This window comes from Hoplias malabaricus, chromosome 6 (assembly GCF_029633855.1).
Source record: "Hoplias malabaricus isolate fHopMal1 chromosome 6, fHopMal1.hap1, whole genome shotgun sequence".
Classification (NCBI taxonomy): Eukaryota; Metazoa; Chordata; class Actinopteri; order Characiformes; family Erythrinidae; genus Hoplias; species Hoplias malabaricus.
In genome coordinates this window covers 6,887,307-6,913,324 of record NC_089805.1, presented here as the reverse complement: position 1 = coordinate 6,913,324, position 26,018 = coordinate 6,887,307, and the positions used below count along the sequence as shown (strand labels likewise).

The 26,018-nt window shown below is 41.2% G+C and overlaps 1 protein-coding gene across 4 annotated transcripts in view; it reads right to left on the bottom strand.

Moving 5' to 3' along the window:
• hdac5 (histone deacetylase 5) overlaps positions 1 to 26,018 on the bottom strand; it is a 92,539-nt gene that overhangs the window by 27,432 nt on the left and 39,089 nt on the right. For all 4 annotated transcript variants that reach the window (XM_066673634.1, XM_066673637.1, XM_066673636.1 and 1 more), the window contains 4 exons: positions 5,799 to 6,097; positions 5,462 to 5,606; positions 2,481 to 2,586; positions 1,372 to 1,505 (listed from right to left, as the gene is read on the bottom strand). In XM_066673634.1, coding sequence (XP_066529731.1) covers positions 1,372 to 1,505; positions 2,481 to 2,586; positions 5,462 to 5,606; positions 5,799 to 6,097 — 684 coding nt within the window. The remainder of the gene's footprint in view (positions 1 to 1,371; positions 1,506 to 2,480; positions 2,587 to 5,461; positions 5,607 to 5,798; positions 6,098 to 26,018) is intronic.

Below are 26,018 nucleotides of genomic sequence, written 5' to 3'. Positions count from 1 at the left end.
CCTGCCCAAACCCCGTTTGAAGGGCCTCCTTCAGGAACATTATTTCCATGTGGTTGTGTGGTGGTTTGACCATTTGAATCATCATATCATATTCAATACCTTGAAAATATCAAAAACACCAATCATTTTCCTAAGAAAGAAAAACATCATAGATCTACTGATCCTACTATGGACATGGCACCAGCTAAAGAACCATGACACAATCTCAGAGGTCTATATCACATCTCGTTTTGAACTACACACACAGTTTTAGGCCTTTTTTAAACAGTTACCTGGTGTTTGAAAGTGAGTATAAGAGTGAAGGCAGGATCAAACACATTCACTGTTCTAGTATTTTGTCCATGCTTTGCAACCTTGACTAGCAATGGTTATGTGTTTTTCATGTTTTATTCAACAAAATGGAGCTGACATGATAGACAGCTGAACAGCGGATAGATTTTTTTGTATGGTGTGTGTGTGTGTGTGTCTGCGCATGCTGCATGTGTGGGAACATACGTAGATGATGTGTGGGAGTGTTTGAGCACAGCTGATAGCTATTTGAGAGGAAAAACATGACCACTAAGGATGTGTGTGTGTGTGTATTTGTGTGTGTGTGTGTGTGTGGGTCGGCTGCTGCTCTGATGACTCATTCTGACTCACACCTGTAGACGCCCCACAGGAGCACAGCAAGTTAACATCCACGAAAATGCAAACAAACACAAACATACACACACACACACACACACCGTTTTAAAAAATTCATTACCATGTACCATATAACATACTCCCACAAATGAACCAAAACACATTATGATAATGAAAGGAAACTTTGCTTTATTTGCTGTGCCACAATTCCCAGTAGATTCCAAATGCATGAACAGTAAGTAAGGACAGTCATTTTAAACATCTGCAGCATTTCAATATCTACATTATTAAATGAGCAGAACAATACTTTTCCTCTCAGAGCTAACGTCATGTCGTTCTTATCTGCCCTATGGTGTGAAGTTAACACAGCACTACACTCTAACTAACAGTCTCTGATGTCCCACACATACACACACATCAAACAATTATTTTTTGTCTCTAACCACTTCATCTAGTTCAGGGTTGAGGGCCAAGGCAGGAACACACTCACACCTATGGACACTTTTAATAGCCAATCCACCTACCAGCATGTGATTTTGGATTGCTGGAAGAAACTGAGCCACCCGGAGGAAACCCACGCAGACCACACTACAGACTCCTCCCAGACAGTGACTCGAGGTGGGGTTTGGACCCACAACCCCAGGACCTTGGAGCTATGTGACAGCGACACTACCTGTTGCGCCACCATACCATGTTTTAATTTAAAACAGAAAAAAATAATATATCAATTCATTTATTCAAGCTTACCAGTCTTACGGAGAGGAAAGTCATCCTTGCCCTCATAGGCCCCCAGCAGTGGGGGCAGTTTGTAAGATGGTGGGGTGCCTGGGGTGTTGCTCTGTGGAGGGGAACTCTGGTCTATGGATGTGTGGTGGGCACCCCTACACACACAGAAACACAGGTTTTTTGTTTTGTTTTGTTTTGTTTAAAATAATCATTTTAAACATTGTACATATGTTAAACGTTTATGCAAAAGTTTTCCCTTAACCCCAAAATTCTAATTTTCTAGAAAAATCACTTGAAAGTGGCCTCTAAGACCAAATATATCCCTACATAGTTCTTGGAAAATCTACAAGCAGCTTTACTAAAAAAAAAAAAACAATAAAAGCTGAAAAAATAGTACAGTTAGTTTCGATTTGATAGCTTAGCTGCAAATTCGGTTAGTCTAGGCATCCTGCACTGGTGTTAGCCTATGGCATATAGCACTGTATGAGGACTGGTTCTGAGTGGCCATGTTTAACCAGTTACTAGAGGAGTAGGAGCAGGTAGTAAGAGATAGTTGATATAAATCAACAGCAACAGAAGATAGAGGGCACGATGTAACAACTGATGTCGTTGACACTGGTTCAAGTTCATGGTGATTCACCGCTCTTGAAAAACTGATCTAGTGACAAACTGGTAGTTGCTCTCTTCATCATAGATAACAATGGCTGTTATGTAAACAAATGAACACAGATGTTTCTATCTTTTTATAAACGTTTATTTGAATGTTCGAATGTAGATGACTTATTGTAGTTTTTTCTGACATCATAGTTTTTAACACTGCATCATTTTTTAAAATTATTTTTACACCTACCAGAAAACATCACTCATTAGTACTCTAATACAATTCATTTTGAAACTAACCAGGTGACACTACTCAACCAGTGCAGCTCAGCCAGAGGCTCAAACTTTGAACGGAAAGAGAACGGAACAAACATGATCCTTTTTCTATTACTCTGATTATGCTTAACAAAAGGCTAAAAACAATTTGCACAGGAGAACTGCCGAGTTCACAGAGCTCCCTAATCCCTGACTAGCCTCATTCTAGGCTTTACTCAGACAGAGTGATAAGGGGTGTGGAATGTCCCACTCACCAGCACTTCTGGGGAAAGGAATGGTTGAGTCCCCCAGAGGGGGGTTCCTTTTTGCTCAGCAGGAACTCTTGGAGCTTCAGCTTGACCTCAGTGCTGGCAATGGCACCTGGCAGAGTGGACACAGACAGAGATTAAAACGCTGAAGTGCTGAGCCAGTCAAAACAAACAAACAGCTTTGCAATAGGGCTAATGGCCAATTAATTTTATCCACAGTTTCGCCCATTTTTTACATTTACATTAGAATGAAAACAAATCAATTATCCATTAATATTTGGGTTCTATTTCTTTCTATTTCATCTTAATACGGATCAAAACACCTGCTAAAGCTAAATGTTTGTCATAAGGTTCCGTTGCTTGTTAGCCGAATTAGCCTAAAACCTCCAGTGCAAAACTGAAATAAACTCCAGAAACCCTACACATTTTGTCTTATTAACAACATTTCATATACAATGCGGCGTACTATCCTTTGCAATCAAAGGTTATATTTATAAAATGTCTGAAGCTTGAGTCTTCATTCTTTAGAATAAATATTCCTGTGTTATTCATTCCAAACAGCAAGCTAACTGAGTTAATGGTGCCCTTCTTGGCGATGAATTGAACACCTCTTGCTCATTCATAATCCTCTGAGTGGATTACGTCATGCGCGATGGCCACACAGCTGCTGAATTCATCTAGGAGTGTGAAAGCATTTGTTGCCGAAATATCTCTTAATGTAAAACCATAATTTGATTTAACGCAATGACGTACGGTTGTCTATTTATATCCAGAACACACCGGCTTTGCTTCCATTATGCAACCGACCGCTGTTTTTTTACCCGATTAGATTCTTATTGGAGAAAACCATTAAAAGACAACAGGGCTCCGAAGGGGGAAGAGCCACCATTTATTGTTACAATTAGAAACAATACTATTAGGAATTAAACAAAGGATGTGCTAAGAGTCGTATAACTGAATAAAACTATTAATAATTTGAAGGACATGATTTTTATAGGCAGGAGATATACAAGCATGAAAATTAGGGTTGTAAAAAGTAAAGATAAGTGGGATTTAACCAAGTACGACAAATAGCCTGTGTATACATGCTGACTCAGTGCGCTAAGTGATCATTTATTTAAACCATTTCCCCTCATTGGGAATGTAGATGAACAGCTAAGACTGGTGTCTGAAGTTGACTTCTTTATTTTTGTGCTGGAAGTAACTCCAAAAAATTCGATTTTTCCCATGTGAATCTCTGAATCAGGAATCACCGGCTTAAAGATGAGTCTTTGACTCTGTTTATTCATTATAACTGGCTCAGGTACATTTTCATGCATGTAAAGTGCAGGAAGGAGTTTAACTGCAACACATAACAGGAACAGCATCACGACTTGCTTGTGTACATTTAGAACTATTAGAATTTTGTTGCACCTCAAACCTTCAGCTGTGTCTTGGTCAATGAAGTGCAGTATTTGAGTTTAATCCAAAACGGCTTGTGACATTCTTATAGCAACAGGAGTTGAGAATTTAGTTGATCGCAGACAACCCAAAGTCAGAGTTTAAAGCTAATACAGCAAAGAAGTCATGGAAGATGAGGAAGGAAAGTGCACACCTTGGATTTCTGGATTTCAATATACAGAAATATTTGCTAACAAAAATTTAAAACATTTATTAACAGACATTCTGCCCCAAATTAGATGCTACAAATAGTATGTAACTAAAGATTAACATGTAGGTGTCACGCCCTTGTCCTGTCGTGTCTGTTTTCCCTGCCATGTGCTCTCTTAGCACATGGCTCTGTTTGTTGTTGTCCATGTCTCCGCCTTAGTCCCGCCTTTGTTCCGCCTCCTCGTCTGTGTCTAATTTGTTACCCTGCCCTCTCATTATCTGTCTCAGGTGCGTCTCATCTGTGTTTAGTATTTAAGTCCCCTTGTATCACTTCCTCTTGTCGGTCATTCGTTCTTTCACTGTTTCGGTCCCTGTTACCTCTGTCACGTTCTCAAGTCTGTCTGTCTCTGCTGTTCTTTGTTTCGTTTTCTCAGTCGTGATTTGTTTTTCAGTTATCGTGTTTCCTTTCTTTTGAAGTCTGTTTTAGTATGATTCTGTTTTGTTTAATTAAAAGTTTGTTGCGTTTTAGCGTGTGCCTCCGTCAGTCCGCCTTCCGCGAGTCCCTGACAGTAGGTTAAAGGGGTATTTCTATTTATTTATTTTTTTTACTAAAAACATCACTTTAACGCTATATGTGAAAAAACAAATGTGGCGTCCGGAAATTACACAAGTGATACATAAGTTGAAAAAATATTTTTTAAATGTGTTTCTGTGTTATGCGCACATATAACACCAGTCTTCAGGCACTACTTTTAAAAATGAGGGAGCTTGCAAAACTGACACATTTACATCATAATTGATCTTGAAAAATAAACAAATAATTAATGTTAAAGTCTCCGTATGGAGAGGTTTTGATTTGTGTGCAGCAGAGGGGATCTCTTGTGTTCAGTGAAATAAATACTAATAAATAAATAAACCCATGTATTCTACAGAAGTGGCACTCTCAATTCATTTAAAGTTTGCATGGAAACATAACCTTACATTTTTTTAAAATGGCAAAACAAAATTTGTTCAGTCAGAATGTTTTCCTACAGTTTAGAAAGCAATAGTTAGGCCTTCAGGAGCTGAACCAAACACCTGATGTGCCAGTTAAACCAGTGACATTTCTAGAATCAGTGTGAAAAAAAGTAAAATCAGCAGCAGCTTCATGCCAAGGTTCTATACCAAAAGTGTTCAAATTGCAACTAAATGTAATACACATTATGTTGGTTACAAGTTTCAAATGCGTGGTTTTACTTTAAAATGGACCAAATAACAACGTGAATGAAGGTATATGACAGAAAAACACCGTCATAATGTTTTTCTAGTTTTGTTTTTTCTGACAGTTGTGGCAGAGTTCCATAGCCTCAACCGAAGGCTAATCTGTACTAGCTACAGTTTGCCAATGTGTTGCATACTCTCTTTGCCTTTCTCCTTGTTGCGGAGCATGATGAGCTGCTGCTCCAGCCTCTGTTTCTCTAGCTCTTCATGCCTCTGCTGCTCCAGCTTCCTCTTCTGCTCCAGCTCCTGCTGACGTTTCACTGCCAACAGCTCCTGCTGTTGCTGCTCACACAAAAACATACACACACACATTGCCAGAAGGCAAAGGTAAAAAAGTCAAACACTGCAGTTCAACTACATCACCATAATCCCCCTACACAACACCCACCGGTATCTCATTCATTGCATTGTTACCAGTAGTTTGACTACAGCCATCGTCTTAAAACAAATCCTGTTGTGTCTCTCTGAGGGTACCTTAAGGTGCTCCTGCAGTTGGACCTCATGTTGGCGAGTGAGGACTTCATGCTGCTTTTGAAACTCAGCGAAGAGCAGCTGCTTCTGAAGCTCCTGCTGTTGCTTTAAGAGGAGCAGCTCATGCTGGAGCTGCTGTTCCCTCAGAGCTGGGTCCATCCCACTGAGGGCGCTCAGCCTAGGGTCCGTGCGCAGCTCCGTCCGCAGGTCCACCGGTCCTCCTCCTCCTCCACCCTGCTCTCCACCTCCTCCACCCACTGGACTCTGCATGCCAGAGGACAGTGGGCTCTTCACGTCCACTGCTGTAATAGACAGAAAGAATTTAAGGAATTGTTAGATTTCAGTGCCACAATATGGTTTTGTTTCAGTGCCATAATAACCTGCTCTATGTATATGGGTGGTCATCAGGAAGTTGTTTTACATTATTAACTAATATACCCTTTACGAGTGATCAGTCGCTCACTGCAGAAATAAAAGGCAAACCTGGAAATTGATAAGACCATCAAAATAGAAGTTCTTTAGAGCCACTTTTCCACAGGATGCCAAAATCTTGAACAGTTCCATGATTAAAAAAAAAGGATGTAAGCAGCCTAAAGGCGGGGTCCTAGCATCACCATGTAAAGTTGTTCACTTGCTTTTCCACAGTTTACAATTAAAAGCACAAGAACCGCAGCAAAAACAGGAGCAGTGAATCATCAGTGGTCTGTGGAGGAAACAAACGCATTGCTTGTGATATGATCCCCATGAGAAATGTGGTTTATACTATGACTTCTGTTTCTGGATTACGCACAACACAATGCATGGGCTCTCAAACCAGTGGAAATGTCGGGCTGTTCCTAAAAGTTAGCTATTTGACAGGAGTCAGCAAGAGCCCCAGTACTTTGTTGGTGGAGAAGGGGTTTACATCCAAGTATATGCAATAGAATAAAAAAGAAATGTCTAGATTTTGAATATATAATCACTCATGAATTCAAAATGAACAATGGCTAGTATTTAACTTTAAGTGGAACGGACACATAAAAGATTAGTACTAAATTGGAAACACAACCCAATACTCTACAGCCATGGAAATAATGCATCATGATGTAATATATATGTAAGCTATGCTAGCCTTGCTAACAGATTAGAGCACAGCGCTGTTTTCAGAATAGAGCTTTAAAACAAGAACCAACCTGTTTGTTTAGTGAATGTTACATAAGAAGAATCCCATTGTCAGTGAGGGGAGGCATTCCAGACTGTGTGTACAGCAGTTCTGCCAACACTGGGATGACATTTGCCTGTGTCTCCCCACATTACAGTAACAAGGTCTAACTTTCACATATAGCAATGTTAAAGGATGCCCCTTTCATTGAGGGTCTGCAAACCTTACTGTGCTCTGCAGCTATGACCCTGATTTCATACGCATTCCAAAGCCACACGGAACCCCTCCCCAAACACATCTTAGTTCCCCTCCATGTTTCAGCCTTTATGGGCATGGTCTGTACTAGGAAAATGCTATTTAAAATTAAGAATTAACAATATCTCCCATATATACCTGAAGTGCTCCCTCTCGCTCGCTAACCCTTGGTTATCTCCATGTAGCCAGAGGTCAGTTGGCAGGTGCCCCTCACCAGCAGTGAGCAATGGAAATAACCTAGCAGCTACTACATTGCTCCTTTCCTCTGTATTATGAGTAGTTCTATATATATCCAACCATGTTTTGTTTTGTTTGGTTAGCCTTTCTTTAACCTACCAAAGAGCATGGCAAAATGTCCTACTGGAATCTTCCAAATGATTATTCCTTTATTACACAACACAGTAAAACAGCAATGTTTTAAAAGATTTGTAAAATGCTATGTTTATGTGCCTAATTTCACCCTCTGTTACTGTAACTCATGAGTGCCTTACAGTGATTCACTGCTGAAGCACAAATGCTGTCCGCTAAAACAGATGCTTGAATAACAAAATTACTCAGTACACACGCCCTAATCTGAGCCTTCTATAATTTATATAAAAAAAAACTTCACTTTAAATAAGGGACCAGTACTGAGAAACGGTCAAAAACACCATAATGCTGAAAGTCTCTGTGCAGTAACCCATTAGCACTCTGCCCCATTTGGCTGCGGTGTCTCCCTGCCCCAGTGTGAATTAGTGTCTGTAACTGCTGACCACTGCACTGCTGTCTTCCACGACATGGCTGCGTCAGCTTTCCAGGAAAACTGACCTACTGCCACATCTGGTGTTTTCTCACATCACAGAGAGCACTCTCTCTCCGCTCGTCTTTCCCTTCTTTTTCAATTTGTCTCTTCTTATCACTCTGTATCTGTCAGGGTTTTTTTTTTTTTTTTTGGAATAGCATAAACTGAGCAGGAAAAATTACGCTCCGAAGACACTGAGAAAAATGAGATGAAGGTAGACCAGGACACAGTTCAATCAAAACCCCTCAGACTAATGTCCCATGCGTCCAATAACCTCCAAGCAAGTAATTTCACTCAGAACACAGCATCAGCCATTCCAATGCAATCAGTTGTGGCTAAGCCATCTATTGCATTTCCCGTTGAAGACACACAGAGAGAAAAAGCACTAGAAGAATTTATCAGTCTGGGACTGATCACGGGAGTCACAGTGATCACTGGTGAAAGAGTATAAAGTCATTTGTATTACACTCAAATCTCACTGAAACAAAGGAAGAAATAATGTAGAAAATTTGATGTCAAATGGGGCGGCACAGTGGTGCAGCAGGTAGTGCTGCTCCAGGGACCTGGAGGTTGTGGGTTCGATTCCCGCTCCGGGTGATTGTCTGTGTCTGTGTTGCCCTGTGAAGGACTGGCGCCCCCTCCAGGGTGTATTCCTGCCTTGCGCCCCATGATTCCAGGTAGGCTCTGGACCCACCGCAACACTGAATTGGATAAGCAGTTACAGATAATGAATGATGTCAAATGTCTGGAATTTCAAATTTAACGATTTTTATGTGAGTTGTACATAATAGAATCTTTAAAATGTAAACAGTGTGGTTTGATGCGCTTCTGTTTAGAGAACCTCATTTTGAAATAATGAAATCCTTTAAAAGATCCCTAGGCAGAGGTGTAAAATATTAAACATAAAATCTCAGATGACATGCGGGTTTACTTGTGGCTTCGATAGTAATAAATAAATGAATGAATGAATGAATGAATGAATATTTGCTTTGTATGTCCCTGAGATCCCCAATTCCTTCTGATTACAAAGCTATTTTACACTACTGCAAAAGCATAGCAGTTCCTTCAGCTCAAAGTATTTTGCACCAACACCACTTGGAATTACTTTGTTTACAGCTCAACAATGCAATCTTTGTGAAGTGTCCATCTGGTCTAGATGTTAAATGTCATCACACACATCACACTCAGGGGCGTGAATTGACCCTCCTCTGTAGTATGTGGGGGTCTCAGGTGTAAGGCGAATCAGCTAAAAACGAAAACCCTCTACCAACCAGCAGCACTGCTGAGAACACATTAACCCAGCCGTCACTCAGCCGCAACAACACCTCTACGGCCACAGTTTACCAACACGCCAATGCGGTGGAAGCACTCGGCTTATTCCGAGATCATATTAACCCTTCCTTCAATAGGCAGAGTAGGTGCTAAATATAACCTGCAACTTCTCATAGCCTGTGGCCTGGCTGACCGTACTGAGCCTTTGACGTCAGAACACGGCCAAGGCCGAGGTCACTCCTACTAACCTGATGAGCTTAGCACAGATTTCCCTTGGCACCTCATTGGAGCTGTCTATGAATGAACGTTCAGGAGGACACATCTCATCAGAGAAGGCTAAAGATGGCAGAACTAACATCCAAGGGCAAGAAAAGTGTCTGTTTTAATAGATTATTGGTGCTTTCATTAGTCGTTAGCAACAGCTTTGAAGCACCAGTGCTAAAAATAAAGCAGCAACTTTATCTAGTCTTGGTTGACTAGGTTTGACTACAATAATATAATTTTTAAAATATGATTTTTGGCCAAATTAATCCTCCTATGATGTAAAATATTTAAAAATGTAAAAGTTAGCAAGTGCATTAGGTGCATGCACCATGATTTTGTGAGGACATTTTTGTCTGACTTGTTATATTCAGTTATATTTTGAATAAACTCAAAATAATCAAATGCTGTTTGGAGAAGCGAAGAAAAATAATGATTATTCTCTGTCAAGCTTTTGCTGTTTGAAGGAAAACACAATGGGAAACACCACAAAGGTGTTGATGAGGATGACAAGGAGAGACTTCTGAGCATCTCACAGTGGTGCATGCTGTTTGATGTTCCTCCCTCTGAAGACAGCCAAGAATGCAGTGAATGCAATAGATATAATGCAATTCATCAACCTTAACAAGATCGGGTGAGTTTAAACGATCCTCAGATTTAAGATTCTCACAAACGGACATAAAGTCCATCATTAAAGTACACCCTACATTATAAGTAAATACAGACCTGAACATGACACTCCTTTGTTCTTCTTTGAAGTGCAACAACAGAAACCTGTTTCTGTTTCTGTGAAGCACAGGAGCATATTTATAAAATATTCGTTGAAGAATCATTTAGAACACGTTTTATAGCATTTAACCAGGTCTGATCTCTTCAGAACCACTGCCTTTACTAAAGAACCCTTGAAGAACCAGGGTGTGGGTCATAATCTAGAAATTTGTGCGTCATCACTGTTAAAACCAGGAAGTCATCAGTGTGTATGTGTGTGTGTGTGTGTTTTGAAGACTCTAAATGAAGCAGGCTAGTAGTTATTTTACACTGCCCTGTTTTTAACTTTTGAGGGAGGCGGAGACAATTTGAAAACAGGGGAAAAAGAGAGGAGAGAAAGAGTGGGAGGCTGTTGCCTGTGTTTAAGGGACGAGCATGGCTCAGGAGGTTGGTATCTAGGAGACCAGGCCAAGGGTATTTCCACAGCTCAGTGGACTATATGCAGAGAGAGGAAATCCAGTTAGAGCCTCCGCCACATGGCATACTGAAGTGGCAGGGGAAGGCTTTCATGATTATGGAGGTGTCCACCCTCGCACACACTCCATTCCACAAACACACACAGACACCCTCTTTCTGCTGCACTGATGGGAGTAGCCACCAGAACAGCAGCTCCACATGTGATTCCCTTATTATGCCTCTGCTTCATTTTCATTGGTGTATTTAAAGCACTAGCTGAGCATGTTTGGTATCTGGTCATTTAGTGCCTCCATTTTTTGCCCAACTTAAAACAAAGTTGCTTTAGCTTCTAACACTTTATGACACTGGGATATCTACACACACAACTCCTCTGGCAGAAGGTTGAAAGAAGTGCCTCTCATTTTTAAGGGTTCAGCAGCAGGACTGTCAGGTTTGTGTGGTTAACGTATTTGGGTAATTTGAACACATTAAGTCACACTATCAATGACTTCTGAATACACTTCAGGCTTCATGATTAGATGAGGTTTTATAACATAGAGCAAACCAATTCTGACGCCAAGTATAGAATGTGTGATTTTCAGTTTCAGGTAATAGCAACAGAGAAGGGAAGCCGTCATTGATGTAGCATGCAGAGAGAGAGAGAGAGAGAGTTTTGTGGGGCTAGAAAATGCAGGGTACAGCTTTGCCACCTGTGAAGATGAAAATAGCAGAGGGGAAGCCAGGCAGAGAGAGGAGAGCTACCTCCTCATTAAAGATAAATGGAAGAATTGCATAACACTTGGGAGAGGTTTCTGGGCAGAAATGATGCGAAAGGCACAGGTTGGGAAAGAAGGGGGTGGAGTGAAGGGCACGGGAGTGTAAGAAGGGGCAGGTTTCTGGATAAAGATACCAACTAGGGCTAATCAATGAAAAAGAAGATGCTCTGAGAGGGAGCCAGAGAGTACAGCAGAGCCCAGATTAAGTCCTCACCAGATTATATCTTAGTGCCTAGATTACAGTAATCACCCACAGGGTGCGCTAAAAATAGACACACTCTCTTCCAGCCTTCCCCAACCCCCTCCTGCTTGCCAAGCCTCTGGCTTTAAAGAGTGTGGGTGTGTGTGTGTGTGTGTGTGTGAGAGAGAGAGAGAGTGTGTGGCTATTTATCTGGTAAATCTAAATCTCTTGTGCAGCAGATCTTTGTTGGAGATTTGCTTTCAAGGAGCTGGGCAAAGTCTTGGAATCTATAGTCTTGCGCCAGTCTGGGTTTATGAGTCTAAGAATAGCACCAAGAATGCAGACCACAGGGTGCTGGTGTATTAAATAGTAGGCGGGGCATTACCATGGACTTAACGTAGTGTGTTATCTTGCAATATAGCAACACGATCCTTGCTCGTGACCCCGTAATCAACAACCACTTGTTCCAAATTGCCAAATGCTCTTTGGTCATCTTGATAAAAACATTTTCAATTTTCAACTAGCAGTCGCCATACAAATAAACAATGCTGAATTTACAAGCGTCATCAACGTAGTTCACTAACAAACACCATTGGTTTAACATAGATCCAAGCCTGTCTTTACGGAAAGGATGCAACCAACAAGTGAGCAGCATCCCTCACACCAAGTCATGTTCATTCTGAGTAATATCAAATTTTTCACTGGATCCTGCTCTGCTTTGCCCATAAATGCATATGTTCAGGGCTTTACAAAACGTTGAGCTATTTCAACATTAACCAATATCCTCAAAGAACAGATTGTTCAATCAAGGGTCATTTTAACAAATGCTACTTCAGCTTTCACCAACAAATGTTAAGGCTCTGTTTATTGAAGTAGGTTTTTTTTTGTTAATTGTTATTACTTTTCCCATTCCTTTACAACCAATGTACTACATGCTCCTCCCATTATAATTCATCTGGTTTCGCTAATTTAACTCAACCACTCAATACTGACATGTTTCTCTTTACATGTGCCACGTAAGTTATATCACATTAGAAAAATAACAGAAAAATATCTGCAACTGTGTTTGAAAAAAATCAGTGGCAAACTCTTATGTTAGATACAAAATCCAATTTGTGCTCAATTTCTCCTTAGGGTGAATGGAATGTTCGCAATGTTCCCAGTGAAAGAGCAGTACGAACATGTTAGTGGGTGGAAGGTCAGGTCCACCACTTAAATATTAAACGAACAGTACTAAAAGAACATACTACAGGCCTGTGGTGTAGCTTACTCGCTGCCACCACATGCTTGGCAAAGAAATGAAATGAGTCTAGCAGACATGTTCTGATGGAGGTGGAGGACGTCCATTCAGAACAAGTAATCGATGAAATCAGTGAAACTCTGCCAGACAGCTATGGTTGAAAGAAGAAAGAGGCATGTAGCCAACAGAAATGAGACGGGTCATGACCTGACCTGGAGGCAGCAGCCCATGACTTTAATGCTGGAAAAAGCAAGAATGGAAGTAGTACTGAAAATGATTTTATTTTAATTTGTAGTTTAAAAGTTACTTTTACTTTACACCAAAGTGTAAACAACTAAACACATTTATTTCAGTATTTATACAGTCCACTCTTTGCCTTTGTTTTTATAGCGTTCATGCCTTTTTCCTTCCAGTTTATTAAAAAAGAAATCTGTAGGTATATACTGCCACACCCCCAAACCCCAGTCTTGTATTTGGTTGCACTTCCTGCTTCTCATTAACCAAGTCATGAGGAGGTCTGAGCCTTGAGGTGATCAGTCCATTCTTCAGAAAACACTACCAGATTCTTTGATTTGCAAGTTTTCTTCTTTGTCTATTTCCTTTTTTTAACATCTTTTTCAAAGTTCCACGAGACCAATATTTATGAAATTGTCTCCTCGCAATAGAAAAATAAACTAAAATTTCAGATCTGAAGCAATGAAGTGAAGCTGAAGAAATGGGGGTAGATCTGTGGTCAACCTCACCTTATGTGGTTGTGAAGAGTCCTAATTTCCTACAACCGTGGCCTCAGATTTTATACAATTCTCTATTATGCACTTGCCCCAGCAGAAACACTTTCTGCACAGCTGCCAAGCACTCAATCTGGAATTTTCTCTGCAATCCCAACAGCTAAACACACTGGCAGCAGTGACACAAAGGCAAAAAAGACAGCGCTCTATATATGTATCTCCATTTTTGCTTTGAGGTGTGTATCAAAATGGCTCCCCCCTATACCTCCAGGAGGGGAGAGAGGAGCTTTCTGACAGGAGTGCGCTCTCTCTCTCTCTCTCTGTATGTTGCTCTTCAGTTCTGTCTACTCCCGTGTGTTCTTCACCCTTCATCCCCCCTTTTCACTCCCAGTGGAGATTAAAGACAAGCTGTGACAGAACCCTGAGTGTGCCTGTGAAAATGTGGGTTATAAATAAGCTAGGATTAATAATGCACTGGGGGGAGTTGGTGGAGGGGGTGGGGGTTGGGGGGGGGTTTGCTGCGATTTTAAAAGAGAGCGCTTCTATTTTGGGCTCCTCTACATTTTCAGCCACACATGCTCTTCTTCACACACACACACACACACTGTGTTCCTGTGATGCGCATGCTGCAAATGCAGTGATGGTGTACAGAGTCTCCTAGCAGAAAGACAGGCTTTGATGCGAGAGATGGGAGAATATCCCATGCTAATTGTGTCCATGCCCTGCCTGACTGCACTGATACGGGTTTCTTGCTGCAAAAAGGAGATTCCCATCAGTAAGTATGAACACAGATAAAGGATGGGAAACAAAATGTATAGACAGATATTATCAATTTAATTTTAACTCCCATTCATGCAAAAATATTATTAATTTGGGTATAATAACACAGTGGAAAAGCAACTCATCTTCTCTTTCCTCCTCTCATGTTTTGCCTCTTTTCCTCTTTCCTCCTGTCCTTCTTTCCTTTTTCTAACTCTTCTCTTAAGTTAATTATGCTATTCTCTTCTCTCCTCTTCTCTATTCTAGCTTTCCTTTCTTCTCCTCCATTATTCCCATCTCTTTTCGTCTTCTCCCACTCTCTTGAGGACTCTCTTCTGTTTCTGGGTTTCAGTCAGAAGAGGAGCTTGCTGACACATTTTGCTGACACCATTCACCACCCCTCTCAGGTTTTTGGCAGCAGGAGCCTTATTATAGACACGAGTCTAAATCTTAAAGCAGACAGAGAGAAGGGGCCAGAGAGACTGAGAGGGCAACGAGGAAGAGAAATATGTGTATGGAATATCAGGAGATAATAGATGAATATTGAGAGAGGGGAAAATGTGTGAAAAAAGAGAAAAAATGGGGTTAAACATATATAAAGTGATACAAAGACACTAAGAAAAATATAGAACAACAGATAGATAAATTAGAGACAGAGAGAGCTAGTGAGAATAAGTGATAAAGAGAGTGAAAGATATACAGTGTTTGCGATAGATAACGATCGAGAGAGAGTTGGCGAGTGGTTGAGTTTAAGAGACAGAAAATGAGAGAGTGAAAGTGTGAGTGATAGAGGAAGTACGGGGGAGAGAATAAAGATACAAATAGAGAAATATATAGAGAAAAAAAGAAAGTTAAAAAAACACAGAAAGAGTTGTAGAGAGAGAGAGAGAGAGAGAGAGAGAGATGTAGTGAGGACGTTGAGGTGGGTTCTGAAGGACGGTCATTAATAAACGCTCTCTGTTCCCTCTGTGCCGTTTGGTCGTTAGGCTGCTGGACAGAGCAGTGAATCATGGGATACTCTTCCTACAGCCCAGCAAAAAAAAAGCAGGAGTTGAAAAGGTTCAGGACCACCATAAATCACAACATAAGCAGCACACACACACACACACACACACACACACACACACACAAGACACGACATGGCGCTGACGGAGCAAAATAAACCGGAATCCCAGTATAAATAGTCAAACCGCCGCTGGAAATGAACACCAAACATCAGAGTCAATCAAGCCACTATGAAATGGCCTGCAAGTTCAGGAGAAAAAACACAAAACAAATCTGATCTAAGCAATATCAAACAAATCTGATCTGAAAAACGTGTGTGTTTTTGTGTGGTGGGGGCTACCCTCTTCATAACCCATTAGTAGTTAACCCATTAAAATGGCTTCATAGATACTGTAGATATTCACAAGCTCATAAAATGTAATGTGGCACAGTTTATCATATAAAGATAAAAAAGAAAAAAAGAAAGTTATCATTACACTGCCCTGACCTAGCCCTGCAAAACATATGGAACAATTATTACATTTGAAATTAAATTGCTACATACTTAAATGGGTCAACAGGACGTTGCTGCCACACAGCCGCAGTGTCTTGAGGTCCTAGTTTTGATCCTGGCTCTAGGTCACTGTGTGCTTGTTAAGTTCTCCCTGTGTCTGCATGGGTTTCCTCCTGGTGCTCCAGTATCTCCCACAGTCTGAAAACCCATGTAGGTAGATGGATTACTGTGTGAAATAGTTTGTTTGATTGTGTGATGCTCTGTGATGGACTGGTGCCCTGTGTTAGGTGTGTTCCTGCTCAATGATTATTTGGAGGACTTGGACCCACTGCGACCCTGATCGATATGAAGACGTAACAGAAGAAAAATGAAACAGAGTACAAACATTTTTCGCTGAAAGACCATAAAGGCAATAAGGGCCCAAACATATGAGCTCAAATCCTCAGCTCAAAAAGGGCCTGGGGTTCCATTGCATGTGTCTGCAATGAGACAAGCTCGGTGACTTGCTGGTATTATTTTTACATTTACTGAATGATATGTATTTCTTGATTTTGTCAAAATACCCACAGAAACTATGATTAGTCAGGATGACTTCAACACACAGTTTACAGCACTGTGGTTGGTTCGTGAGCTCATGTGAATATCTGGTCTTTACCACTATCATGACAACACCAACAAACAAAATATTGTATTGATGCTCCGTTGTGTAAACAGCTTCATTCCTTTAGTGTATAAAGCTGTTTAGTAACTCTTTCTTCAGATCCAGGCATGAAAAGGTCTTTGCCAAATAGCTTTGTGTTCCTGTTCTCTCTCCATTAGGAAGAGATCATCCCAGCGTGCCAAAAAATGCCCATAAAGACCCTGCAGTCTCTCAGGAGTGGTCATTTATTATTACAGTTTTTCAGCCTTTTACCCTCACCTCCCACCCACCAACTCTCTATTTTTTTAACGGCTGTTTTTGCAAAAAGCCGAGCTTACGTCATGGTTATTTTCTTCAGCGACGCTACACCAGCTCCACTTCAGTGAGACGACAGCGAGAGAGAGAGAGAGAGATGGAGAGATGGGGGAGAGAGTGAGAGAGAGAGAGAGGGTGAGAGAAAGAGAGAGAAGCATGAATATTGCTTTCCAGAAATAGCACATAGCAACGTGCGGTAGGCTGCCCTGTCAAATCTGCTCTGCGTCCTCTCTCCTTGTTAGCTGCACACATTGGGGGTGGGGGGGGGGGGGGCATGGAGAGAAGGAGAAAGAAGGAGAAAGAGAGCAAAGGAGGGTAAAAAAGAGATAAAGAACAGAGACTGAAAAATAGAAATGTATCAAGAAATAGAAAGAGAGCATAAGCAAGAAAACAAGATGAAAAAGAGAGAAAAAGAGAGATACAAAAGGAGGGGGAAAAAGAAAGAGGAGAGAGAAAGAGAGAGAGAGAGAGAGAGAGAGAGAGAGAGAGAGAGAGAGAGAGAGAGAAAGACTCAAACACGGACTGTCTGATCCAATCATTGGTTTTGAGGAAAGGCTGCCAAGAAAGATTGGAGAAGAAGAAGAAGAAAAAAAAAAGAGGGTTAGCGCGTATAGCTGGGTGATATTTAGACACTCTGGGAGAGTAACTGGACAATTCAGGCACAGGCCCGGAGCTAATAAGAGGGCGGTTGTAAATAGGCTGTATGATTTATGAGGATGAGGAAGCTCCAGTGGCTCCTGAAGGGGTCCCCACTCACCAGTGCCCTCTGGGAAAACAAGCACATGGCAGTTATACTGTGGAAAGCCACAAAAAGTCAGTCAGAAAAGTGTGTGAGTGTGTGTGTGGGTGTGTGTTACCATTACCCAGAGAACTTTACCCAAAATACTTGCTTGATCTTTTCAATCTTCTAGATTCAATAGTCCTTTGGCTAAAAATTTTTAGTTATTAATTCATTCATTATCTGCCAGCGCTTATCCAGTTCAGGGTCACGGTGGGTCCAGAGCCTACCTGGAATCATTGGGCGAAAGGCAGGAATACAACCTGGAGGGGGCGCCAGTCCTTCACAGGGCAACACAGACACGCACACACATACACCTACGGACACTTTTGAGTCGCCAATCCACCTACCAACGTGTGTTTTTGGACTGTGGGAGGAAACCGGAGCACCCGGAGGAAACCCACGCAGACACAGGGAGAACACACCAACTCCTCACAGACAGTCACCCGGAGCAGGAATCAAACCCACAACCTCCAGGCCCCTGGAGCTGTGTGACTGCGACACTACCTGCTGCACCACCGTGTCACCCTTAGTTATTAATATTATTCAATAATTACCATGAAGAATAATATTTATGGAATGAGAATTTGGGATAGAAGCCTTGACTTATAGATGTGTCTTGGTCCAGTAACAAAACTAGAATGCTTTATATTTAAAAAAAAAAAAATTACATGACCCCTCCAGGGTGTATTCCCGCCTTGCGCCCGATGATTCCAGGTAGGTTCTGGACCCCCCGCGACCCTGAATTGGATAAGCGGTTGCAGATAATGGATGGATGGAAAATTACATGACTGGATATTCTGACGTGAAGTTCAGAAACACTAGAATTCGACAGTGGATCATATCTTTTCATTAAACATTACAAGAAAACCAGCAATTGAAGCTTATACCCAACTGTTAGCACAATGCAGAGTGCATGCCTACATCACATCAATTTAAGTAAACTCAAAGACTTGCTTAGTTGCTTGCATGACATTTTTAAATGACACATTTTTAATGTACTGGCTCATTTCTACTGCAGCATTACAGCAGCAATAAAACAGCAAATCCAAAACCACACCAGCAAGACATCAAGCAACATTAGTCTTGGCTGACTGACCGCATTCAATCTAAAGGGAAAATTGTACACGTCTGATTTGTGGCTGAACTATCGCTTTAATTCCAAGTATTTCTGCTGAAAACAGCACATCACATGAGGAAGGCCACCAACAGAACGTCCGTGCTTTCCTTCCTACGTGAGCCACGGACCATAAAACTCCATTTCCCACCCCCTCTCCCTTACAGAACAGTGTCCCATTCAACACACACACACACAGACGGCCTCCAGAAGTGGCCAGCATGTGCCGAGGGGTAGCTGAGCACCTTCCCCTTAGGCTTAGGCTCAAATGGGACAAGCTTTCATGCATTGGGGGAGTGGGGGGAGAAGAAGAAGAAGAAGCCGAGTGCTGAGCATAAACTCTGAGACGATGAAATGTCATGGCTAAGTAGCGGGCTGAGAGCGGGCCACTGTTTATGCGTTCTATAAATGCACCAGCATTGACGTCAAACGCTTGCATGAGTGGAATGTTGTTTTCTGGGTAAACTTCGATGTGTGGTGCAGAATCTGGCTCATGCCGCTCTTTAGAAAGAAAGAGGCAGGGAGGAGGGGCAATATAAGGCCTATTACAAACTGAAATAGAGAGCTTTTTACCCCTACTCAGAGAAAATTATAAGATTAGATTAAAAAGAAACATTAAGATGGTCATAGCTCTTGGACTTGGAGTTCTAGTTTACTGAAATAATCACGACTGTCCTTGATCTACAGAAAATTAGCAAATTGTAGCAAATTAATGTTTGATTAGTAGAGCTGGCCAAAACATTCCTAATATTTGGGAATTTGTGTATTCGTTAAACAAATGAAGAAGCGAAGCAAGAAATCACAACTCCTAACAATTTAGACTTTCCGCTGGGCTTATACCAGATAGCACAAAAAACACTGAGCATTCTTTTATTCACATAACTGGTTTTTGGTGACTTAGCCAATCATAAGAGAAACACAAGCCAAAAAAATCCAGAGCAAATCCCACCCCTGCCCCATCTCTGGGTGTCCTGGGTCCAGTCCAGTTACCAGTCCCTCCAGCATTTGCTTGGTTTGCCTGTTACAAATATAGCGTCTGGCTTTGAAAACGTATGAACAACTCAGTATGACGTTCTCTGAGGTTAAATTAGGAGCCAATCTATCACTCTCTCACGCATAACTGCTGAATCTGTCATGTGTGCCCCACTCCCATTTCATATTCCTGTTTCAAAAGGGTGACACCATCACCGTGGGCCTAAAATGAAGCATGCTAGAATTGATGACAGTGAATGAAAGCCTGCAGCACTCACTTGTGACCATTCGAATTTTCTCAACTAGCTTTTATTGATCACATGTTGGTATTTCTGGACGAAGTGTTTCTTTACTGTCTGCTGTGCCACACGTTCGAGCACTCCTCCGCAGGGAAAAGTCCGGAGACCCTGTATCCACCCAGCTGTCACACACTGCGTAGGCAGAAGCTCGTTTGGGGTCCCATATCCACATGAACGTAGAAAAAAAATCCCTCTGTAGCCTGCACTCCTCTATGCTACGTTCTCCACAAAATATGACTTCATGTGATGATTTGGCCAAAAACAAAACATACACAACTTTTCCATTACCCTGAATGTAGTAAATCAGCCAGCTGGATGTCCAAGTTTTGGACTCCAGAGCTGTGAGACGAATGCTTGCTTACAAGAAACAGACGCTAATCCCGCCCCAATTAGCATCTGAATCACATACTGAGTCACATACCTGCCTCAAACTGTTTTGTATATTGCAATATACATTCACACATACTTGCTTATGATATACAACCTTCCTTTTTGTGAAAACTAAAAATCAAACCAGGGGCTCTTGGATAATTGAGGTTTTTGTCAGTTTTTATGTGTTGATTTTCCTATTGCATTTTTTTTGGTAGGGTTTCAAACCTGACGTGACCAGACAATCATACAGCAGCACTTAATGGCCAAATAGAAACCAGTTATTGGATGGCTCAGATTTAAATTTAGGTGCATTGTGGGCACATACTGTGGTTGCATATAGGCACCCATGCACTTGTTTGCACATCCTGCTGTGTATGTGGTCATCGGATCTAATGTGCTTGATATAGGAGGACACCAAGGTCAGACGGTCTGTAGGGAATGGTCAAGTTGAGACATGCTGTTGTACTAACCCTTTGCCTATATATCAGCCCAACTGTCACTCTATAATAACATCTTTGCCTCCAGAAATACCACGGACAGCCATAACAGGGCTATACTCTACTAACAACTAATAATAGTTCATACAAAAAAAGAGACATCGGGTATTCTTAGCACACGTCTGCAGCACAAACAGCACACGCTAGAGCATTTTTTTCTGTACTAGGATTCTGTGTCATGGTGTCCCCATATAGGGACATAGTTCTTATGTTTGACTCGATCCGTTTTAACAGTAAAGATCTGTAACACTGCAATTGAAATGGTGTACTATGGAATTATTTCACTCCAGATACTTATATTTATAAAAAATAATCTCTCACAGAACCATCATCATTCAGAGCAGGGACTAGGGGTGGGCGATATAGCCCTAAAATTATATCACAATATTTCAGGGTATTTTGGCAATAATGTTATTCTAGGCGATATAAACAAAACACCGAAAAGTAACAAAATAAATGTTATATTAATATAAATTATTAATTCATTATCTGTAACCGTTTATCCAGTTTAGGGTCACGGTGGGTCCAGAGCCTACCTGGAATCATTGGGCGCAAGGCAGGAACACACCCTGGAGGGGGCGCCAGTCCTTCACAGGGCAACACACACACTCACACCTACGGACACTTTTGAGTCACCAATCCACCTACCAACCTGTGTTTTTGGACTGAGGGAGAAAACCGGAGCACCCGGAGGAAACCCACACAGACACAGGGAGAACACACCACACTCCTCACAGACAGTCACGGGGAGCGGGAATCAAACCCACAACCTCCAGGCCCCTGAAGCTGTGTGACTGCGACACTACCTGCTGCGCCACCGTGCTGCCCCTAATATTAATTATATTAAATTAAATATATTCTTACATAATACATTGATTTATTGTACACTAGATATTTTGTAACCAATCAGCTGCCACACTACTGAAGTCACTCCCCTTTTTTTGAGCAAATTCGTCAAGAGCCAATTTCCACCATACTTCCCTGTGCCTAAATCACTCATGTAAAGAATGTATGCCATATTACGAGTAACTGCATGACGGCATTACGTGAACAAGTCAGAATATCGCTATTATCACGATATTGTTTTTTTTTTAATCTTTTTAAATATTATGACGATATTATCTACAAAAATATGATATGGCACAGCGCTAACAGGGACCATGTTGGTTCCCTGCCATCATGTGATCTAGGTTAAATCATTAGGTAACGTTTAGCTACTGATAAGAAGCTCACTGAATAACACTTAAAAAGACCTTACAATAAATAGAGCATTATAGAGTGTCACTGACTTCATTATAATCAAGTTTGTTAATAAACTGTTGCAGTTCTATCTCACATCATATAGAAACCGCAGTCATTAGAAAAGTGTGGCTACAGTTCGTTATGCACCCGCACCCCCAAACCCCCCCACCCCCACATCAGCCATCCCAGATGGGATTCAAGCAGTGGCATGGCGAACAAGCATGACATACCACGGACCCGTTATAGCACAAGAACATTGTGGTGGGGTGGAGGGGCAGCTAGTGATGGTGGGAACGACAAGGCTAAATTTAGACCGGCTGTTCATTTAGCTGCACTGTAGAAGCAAACAAACTGCCCACAATCATATAGTCCCCCATGACTTCTACCGTTGTTTTCTTTCAGCATATTTTTTCTAGTCTGATGTCTGGGGAAAGACCCAGCCGAGTCTTCTACACACTGCAACCATATGGTTGGGTTTACATAGCACTTTGGCTGCCATTTGGTGAGGCAAACACTGACTCAGGTCCTATTTGCTTATTCAGTTAATGGCCCAGTTTAACCCAGGCCAAACGGCAGCACAGACTGTAGAAGCTGCTAAAGTTTTTGAGAAGAACCAAAGCTTAAATATGAACACTAAGGCTCAATTACGAGGGTTTTATTTGTTTAATTTCATTAAGCATTCCATGACTATTTATTCGTTTATCAGAGAGATCTCTAGACAGTTCTAAAATTGACAAGCATGCTATAATTTTTCTCAGTAATAAGACTGCATAACTGTCAACATTTACATGAGCAGATTTTAATTTAATATTTTGAGTTCACGGATAATATTTATATAATCCCAAAGCAGAGATGTTCCGTTTCTAGTATTTGAAAAGAGTTGAGGCTAAATGTAACTCAAAACGATGAGGCAGGTGATATATTTGTTCAGAAGAAATCCTGAATGAGCTTAGCCACTGGTTATCTGTCTCGAAGGAAACAAACTTGCCCTGAAACCACCCCCAAAGAGAGGCGATTTTGTTCCGCCTACACTGAGACAGCCTGAAACGTACTGAAACATCATAAAGCACTGTGCATCACAAGCCCAGAGCACAAAGGCGGTCTCAGCGCAGCACGAGCTGTCTCCTCGCGCCTCATTCACCAAAAAAAGCTTTTGACATCACTGCTGCGTCATCTGGGGAATCTGTACAAGAGGAAGAAAAAAAAAATCAATGCAGTGCTTTGTGCCTGCAGCGTGAATGAGTGTGTGAGTGACCATTCCTCAGAAGCTTGTGGAGCCCGAGAGAGCAAGGCCCAGCGTCTCTCTGACGTCACTGAGGAATTCCAGCTGTTCTCATTACAATGGACATCTTAATACCACACATATTTTGTGGTTAGTTTAGGGATGTGGAGAAAAATGAAAGGAACAATGTTGCACATCGCATATCAGACTCTACTGGAGTAACTCACACAGCATATCCTTGTGGAGTAGTTTAGCCAATCAGGTCATATTTCATTGTGCTCCAAAGAGAATACCTCTATTCGAATAAACTATAGGGCAGCACACTTTGACAAAATACTATAATGCCATATAATGAGACCAATATCAATCCCAATGTATCAACAGTTACTGGCCCTGCCATTCATATCTACATGAGAAACATGAGAAATTAGCATTGGCCCATATCTCTTCATTTCAACAGCTACAAAGACCTCAATTTTCAGAAATAAACAAAAAGAATTAAAGAATTAAACATCACAGCATTAATATATTGAAATTAGTGAATATTCAAACTATATATATATATAGTATACAAAGGCCTATGCACACTCCATAGTGTCTTCATTATGTATGTTATTTATCTGTGCCTTTTTAAAAAATAGACCTATCTGTATATATCACTTTTCCTGTTATTTATTAAACCTTTTTAATTTGCTTTTATTGTGTGACAGGTCTGTCTGAGTTTGGAAAAACAACACAAGGGAGCGATCAGCCACCCATCAAAGCACCTAATCCATAATGATTCGCTGGGCTTTCTGTTGCATAACTGAGGTTTGATTAATTAAACAGCTCCCTGTACTGAGTGAGGCCTATTTATCAACTCTTTGTTGAAGCACACTAACGCGCACACAGCATTACTGCATGTTGCACAAAGCATTAGCATTGTTTCTAAATAAGCTTAGGTTTTTTTTTTAACCTCATACAATGACAGCAGTATAAACAGAGCTCTACCTGATCCTTAACGAGCCAAAATAGACTGCCCTACGCAAATATTTTTAACTGACATTAACTTAGCACATCCTTTTCTGAGAACACACGAAACTCAGATTTTAAATTTTACAACTTCCTGTGATACTCTGTCCTGACAAACATGAATGCATCTCTTTCGACTCCTTTCTACATTAAACAAAATCTTCTTACGATTACATCAAGCAGTGACAAACAGAGGCAGACTCACAGTGGGTGCGTAAACAAACCAGGCCACCTAAATAACAGCCAGCATGGGAAACACACACGCAGACATCAACACAGGTGTAGTGATGATGAGGGTCAGACTCCCAGGGTCGTTGCATAACTGCAGCTCACAGTGTGAACAGGACAGATCAGTTACTGTGGTGTAAATGTATGAAGGTCACATTTCCTGGAGGCCAATGAGTGACATCCGCCACGTCATAGAGAACTAAACTTAGCAATGATACATACTAATATTTGGGGAGAGGTAGTAAATCTACAACCGATACATATCAGCTCATAACGTACCTGAACCAGGTCAAAGCTGTCCTATCCATGAGTCACATTCATTTTTTGAAGTGGGACCCATATTGTCTGGTTTCAGAACGCAGCACTAATGTAAACGAATGGAAAAGAAGATTGCATTTATCTTATACACAGCTCACCTCAGAATCAGCTTCTAACACTCAGAAGCACAGACGCCCACTGTCTCTTTGTCGCTGGACCTAAGGGATCCCACAGTGTAGCATAATTACGAGAATATATTGTTAAAATCTGTTAGCCACATTAGCATTTTTGCAATAAGACCTAATGGAAAACTGATAGCATGTTCCACTCTTATGCGTATCTCAGCTTTTCTGACCAAATCTGTGAGAGCTATCCATACACAAGCTTTGGTAATCCATCTTATTTCACTTGTGTATTCTTTTAGCATTTAAGAGACCACAGACACAAGCCACATATTCTTTTTTATCTAATTCTTTTCCCCCTGTTTACAGGGCAAATCATCACTGTATGTTGAAGATGATTTTTAGTCAGCTATAAGGTTCATGTCTTCTTGTCGAATTAGCTTTTAATTAGTGTCTGGGTGAAGTATTATTCATTTATCTGTGGTGTGCACAATGTAGGGAGTATTTGTTACGCAGCGGAAGATCTTCTCTACTAACTGACACAGATGAACAGAGCTCTGTTGGCAAACGTGACAGGGATAAATCGGTCAAGGTTTCATACTTCTATTTCTTTAATTTTAAAATGACTAAAAGTGTTGACAGAAACAATACAACAATTAAATTATCTGAGTTTTTATACAGGTGCCGCCAATGCCTGAACCAAGCTGAAGGTTTCCAGCTGTGAGAATGTGTCCAACACAAAAAATCTTCAGCTGTATGCTACGTATTTGAAAGGGCAACTCTGGAAAATATCTGGACCTATGTGTGTGGACATGTTCTGGAGTTCATATGTGAAATCAGCTCTAGTGAACACAACTGGCAACACTCTCTGGTTGGGGAGGACATCCCCCTCTCCTCCATTATTGCCCACAGTGCTAGCCAGTAGTTTGTATTCTCAAGCTGTGGGATGGCCTTATGTATCATAAAATGCTTCCACCTTCTCAAGGCTGGTGGCACTGTGTGTAACTGGGTAAGACTCTCACTGGAGCTGCTTAATAGTTGGAAGATTACATGAATAGGAGCATTATTAACATTTCAATTGTAATTACTGTTAT